Source organism: Humulus lupulus, chromosome 5 (assembly GCF_963169125.1).
Source record: "Humulus lupulus chromosome 5, drHumLupu1.1, whole genome shotgun sequence".
NCBI classification, from domain to species: domain Eukaryota; kingdom Viridiplantae; phylum Streptophyta; class Magnoliopsida; order Rosales; family Cannabaceae; genus Humulus; species Humulus lupulus.
In genome coordinates this window covers 243,682,140-243,687,872 of record NC_084797.1, presented here as the reverse complement: position 1 = coordinate 243,687,872, position 5,733 = coordinate 243,682,140, and the positions used below count along the sequence as shown (strand labels likewise).

The window sequence follows — 5,733 nt, the reverse complement described above, 5'->3', positions numbered from 1 at the left end:
ATGAAAAAAAATAGAAGAAGAAAAAAAAAGCTCATATGTGTGAAAAAAGAAAAAAAAAATTAAAGGAGAAAATAATAAATACAAAAATGAAGAAAAAATAAAATGAAAAAAAAAAACTGAAAAAATATGAAAAAAAAAAACAAAACAATACAAATGAAAGAAAAAAAAATAGATAAATGAATAAAAATGAAAAAAAAATAGTACCCTCATTTTGCTCATTTGTTTTGATTAATTTTGATTTCCAATATGGGATTAGTTTTCCCATAAACTAAGTTTTCTTAATTAAATTTTCCCATACAAAATAAAGAAAGTTAAACTCCCATATTTTTGCACATTGATGGCTAAAAAGCCATATTTTTGAAAAATCCCCTTTTTAATATTATTTTGGGAAATTTTCATAAATATGGCTTTTTAGCCATAATTGTGCAAAAAAATGGGAATAAATCTTTTTATAATATGTATGGAAGATTTTATACAAGGAAAACTTAGAATATGGGAAAAATAAGTATATGCCATAATTGAAATTTAAACAACAACACATCAGCACAAATCAGGGGTACACATGTAATTACCCTGCTCATTTTTATTCAATCCTCCTCTCCTCTGCTCATTTGCTCATGCGTGAAACATGATCAAAAAAACACGTTACTATTCCTTCCATCTCCGGCAAGCAATTCTCCGGTGATAGCTTCCTTCTCCGGCAACGACTCGTATCTCCGGCGATCACCACACCAATCGACCAACTCTAGCAAAGGTTTGACCCCATCTTCTGACAAAAAAATGCAAGAAAAATCTGATCACTAAACAAATGGTCCCTTTCTGCAGAAATCAAAAAAATTCCAACATTCTTCCAATCAAACCAGCTGCAATCTTTGAAGATTCCGGCGTCCTGCATATCCACTACACGATCAAGAAAACAAGGTTAGCAAGAAACCATTTCCTCTATCAACTCTGTTCTGCTGTCATTTTTTTTTTTTTGCAAACTATGTTCAATCTACTATATTATTTGCAACTATTATCTTGATTATAATAAAAATGATCATGATCAAATGTGCTTGCTGGAAACAAAAACAATTTATAAACTAAAAAATAGAAAAAAAATATCGAAGACTGGTTTGTATACATTGATTAACCAGAAAAAAAACAAGAAACATTCAGAAACATTAGGACAACCAGTTACTTGGAATAACATGCAATAAATTCAACTCAAATGTTTCAGTACGGTATGCAATTACAGATTAAGGGAACCAGTTACCTTCCCACTGGTTTTTCTACATTCATTAACAAAAAAAAAATAGGCAAGAAACAAGAACTCTGAAAAATTATTTGATGTAGCTGGGAAGATTTACTACAAAAACAATCAGTAACAATAGGGTAACCAGTTACCCTGAAAAACAGAAAATAAATAAAACTAAGAGGAAATTACAACTATATAAAACTAAGGGTAAAAATAAGCAATATATGATTCATTATTAAGGTAACCAGTTACCCTGCAAAAAAAAAAAAAACAAACAATGTGTAAAACTCAGTGTAACAAGTTACCCTGCAACAACAATCAATATATATAACTAATTTGAAAAACATAAAATATATAAAACTAAGTGTGACCAGTTACCCTACAAAAGCTAAATGCTTCAGGATAATATGTGATTAAATATTAAGTTAACCAGTTACCTAGCCCATTTAGAACCAACTAACTGCTTAAAAAATTGCCAAATTTTACAGATATGGACAATATTACTTCTTTGGTTCAATATGGAGGCAATTGGAATGAAAACAACGAGTACCAAGGATACACAATGTCTGGGATATTAATACCACCAAATTGTTCTCTTGACAACTTGGTGAATTTGATAAAAAAGGAGATAAAGGAAAAAACAGCAACTATTGAAGTTTCTTATCAAGTAGAAAAAGGAACACCACCAATGAAGGTTGTAACAGACAATTCAGTGTTGTTCTTCCTGGAAATAAAGAAAAAAGTTGCTACTAAAATAACAGACTTACCATTGTGTGTCACTATAATTCAAGAATCAAACAATGAAAATGGCCTTCTTCTACTAGCAAATCAGAAAGCTACAGCAGAAGAAATGGAGGTGGGGACATTATTAATGCAAGCAAATCAAGCTTCCATCAATGAACAAATGTTACTTGAAGAAGGAATGTCAAGCACAACAAATGAGGGCATAAATGTGTCATACATACCCCATTTTGCTGAAGAAGTAGCTGATTTCATAATTGAGGACAATACAAAAAGAAAAAAGAAGTTGGATGAAAACCAACTAGTAATATCTGATTACAGAGTGAACACAATAGAGCAAAGAAAAATTTACAAGGATAAGAACACAGTCAAATCAGCCCTTAGCTACTATGCAATGCTGCATAACTTCCAGTTCAAAACAAAAAGATCAGAACCTAGAGAGTACCTAGTTACTTGCGCAGATGAAAAATGCAACTGGTTGGTGAGAGCATCTAAGTACAGAAATCAAGATTTATTCAAGGTACGGAAATGCAATCCAAATCACACTTGCTCTGTTGAAATTGTTTTGGAAGACCATAGGCAAGCAAAAAGCATCGTAGTTGGGGAATTAATAAAGAATAAGTACAAGTCAATCAAAAGAAATTACACTCCAAATGACATCATGAATGATATGAATGATGACTTTGGAGTAACTATGGGATACACAAAAGCATGGAGATCAAGAGAGAAAGCTTTGCGTCTAGTAAGAGGGAACCCCGATGATTCATATCAGAAGTTGCCAATATATCTTTACATGTTGAAAAAAGCAAATCCAGGAACAATAACACACCTACTCACAGACAAGGAAGATAGATTCAAATACCTATACATAGCTTTCTCTAACTCAATCAAGGGTTGGAGATACTTGAGGCCTATAATTGTTGTTGATGGAACTTTTTTGAAAAATGCACATGGTGGTACCCTGTTTTCAGCATCAACGTTAGATTCAAACAACAACATTTTTCGTGTTGGCTTTTGGAATAGCAGACTCCGAAAATGATAACTCATGGCTATGGTTCTTCTCCAAACTGCGAGAAACCTATGGAGAACCCGAAGGTATGATAGCTTCAACGATATATTCTTGTTTACAAACAAACAGGAACATTTTACCAAAACAAAATACACAAATACATGCTATTTCTTTTAGAATCTGACCAAAGGAACTGGTTACCTTCACTAAAATAATAATAAAAAAAAAAATTGAAAAATACTTGGTTTTTGTTTTTTTATATTAAAATATGTGTACTACACAGGATTGGCTATAGTTTCTGACAGACATAAGAGCATAGACAATGCAGTACATATGGTGTACCCAAATGCTTTCCATGGAGCTTGCATGTTTCACTTACTCAATAATTTGAAAGGCAAGTATGGGAGCCATGGAGAAGAACTACAAATGAAATTCATTGCAGCAGCAAAAGCATACACACAGACAGAATGTGAAAACTACATGAAAGACCTTGATAGAATTGATAGACGCATTAGGCCCTATTTAGAAAAAGCCAAGTATGAAACTTGGGCAAGATCATACTCGCCAACAAAAAGATACACCATGATGACATCCAACATAGCAGAATCACTCAACGCTGCACTAAAAGCTGCAAGAAATCTCCCCATTGATATCTTGGTTGAATGCCTTAGAAGTTTGGTTCAAAAGTGGGTTTGGAACAACTCAAATAATGCAAATGGAACATTCACAAAAGTCTCTACAGCAACAGAAAATGAATTGAGACATGACATTGTTTCAAAAATGAAGTATGAGGTATGCAACTAAACATATTCTTACAAATCCTTATACTGTCAATTGATGGTAACCAGTTACCTTCCATAAGAACATGAAATTTTTTTTACACAGAAGCATAACTAGTTACTTTAAATCTTAAGTCTAGTTAAAATGTTTATTATCTGATTCTAATTCATGACAAACTATTTTTAGGTCTTGCCTTTCAACACAATAGAATACCAAGTTCGTGATCAAAAGGGGATAAATTTCACAGTAAATATACATAATAGAACATGCACTTGCAATAGGTTCCAAGAAGATGAAATACCTTGTGGCCATGCAGTAGCTGTCATTGCAAAAAGAAACTTGAGTGTCTATGATTATTGTGCAAAATTCTACAGAACAGAAACGTTGAAAGCATTGTATCAAGAAAATGTTCATCCTTTGCCCCATAAAGATGAATGGAATCTCCCACAACACTTGGACATACTAGTGCTGCCTCCAAATTCAACAATCCCTGCAGGAAGACCAAGAAAGAAACGAATAAGATCAAGAGGGGAAAATAACGTAATAATCACCTGTGGGAAATGTGCACAACCAGGACATAACAGGAAGACTTGTAGGAATCCTCCATTTCAGAAGCCAAATAAACAGAAAAAGCCAAAGACATAGATTCACATTCTACAGAAAAACAAACCTTTCATAGCTTTCCTCATTGAAAGAGATACTTTCATATTCATCAAGTATCATTCATAATTTTAATAAGATTGTTTCAAAATGAAACACATTGATTGGTTATGCAAACTTATAAAATCCTTTCAAAATAATTTCTTGGATTTGTTTGCTTCTATTTTTCAATGCTACAATCACTAACAACAAAAACAACGATATAGGTAACTGGTTACCCTGAAGTTTCAATACAAGGTAAATTACTCCACTATAACAATCTCAAAGCCAAAAAAAAAAAGAAAAAAAGAATTAAACCCTTTACTTTCTTCTATCACAAACTCGTCTATATATAATATTAAAGTTACTTTAATATTAATTTAATAAACTGGTTGTATAACTATTAAAAAAGACAAGCTTAGGGAAAAAAAAAAAAAAAAACACTTAAGTAACTAGTTACCCTCGGTATATTAGGAAACCAACAGCCTAAGTACCTAGTTACCCTCAAATATCACCATTAAAATTAGTTAAACAAACCAACTAGGAACTAGTTTCCCTCAAGTTATTCCATAAAACAGTGGAAAAAAATACAAAAAATAAACAGAAAACTAGCTACCTGATTTAAAGGGTTATCTAAAATATATATATTAATAAATGTAATTAACAAACAACAAACCAATGGGGAAAAAATTAAAAAAAAAACAATTAAGTAACCAGTTACCCTTGGTATGTTAGAAAATAAACAACCTGGTTACCCTCTAAATCATTCTTCCAAAAAGCTAACAGCAAAAGAATTAACAAAACGATATACTAATATGTATATATAAAATGACCTTAAGAATCCCAATGTTTTACATAAGAAGAAAATTAAAAAAGCTAACTGTTAAACTAGAAATTGATTCATCATTTAATTACAGTTGTAGAAAAGATAAAAAAACCAAAAGAAATATAATATCACTAAATGCCTATGCAGCAATTTTCATTCTTTTCTGTCTCCTCTCCAGAAGCTTCTCAGTGAACTCATCGCTAGTTAAGTATCCCTCAAGTTCTTTGTTCTTTCCATGATAGTACAAGCTGACAGCAATGTCTTTACGAAGGAGGCGAACATCAATATTTTTAGGCATCTCATTCTCCTTCCCAAGAATTATTTGCTCAGCAAAATAAGTACAGAACACACCACAATCACTGCATAATAGAAAAAAGAAAAAGAAAAAAAAAACAACTAAGAACATATAAACAAAACAGAACACAAAAAAAAAAAAAAAACTAAAATCAAATAAACAAACTAACCAATCAGTCTGTTGAGGAATGCCTTTAGCAATGCTTA

The 5,733-nt window shown here is 31.8% G+C and overlaps 1 protein-coding gene across 1 annotated transcript; it reads left to right on the top strand.

The window, feature by feature from the left end:
- The first annotated feature begins 1,727 nt into the window (after positions 1-1,727).
- Positions 1,728-4,412, top strand: LOC133780198 (uncharacterized). The gene is made up of 4 exons (XM_062220067.1): positions 1,728-2,871; positions 3,005-3,073; positions 3,271-3,779; positions 3,954-4,412. The coding sequence occupies exons 1-4, from the start codon at positions 1,728-1,730 to the stop codon at positions 4,410-4,412; spliced, it is 2,181 nt and encodes a 726-aa protein (XP_062076051.1).
- The last annotated feature ends 1,321 nt before the right edge of the window (positions 4,413-5,733 follow it).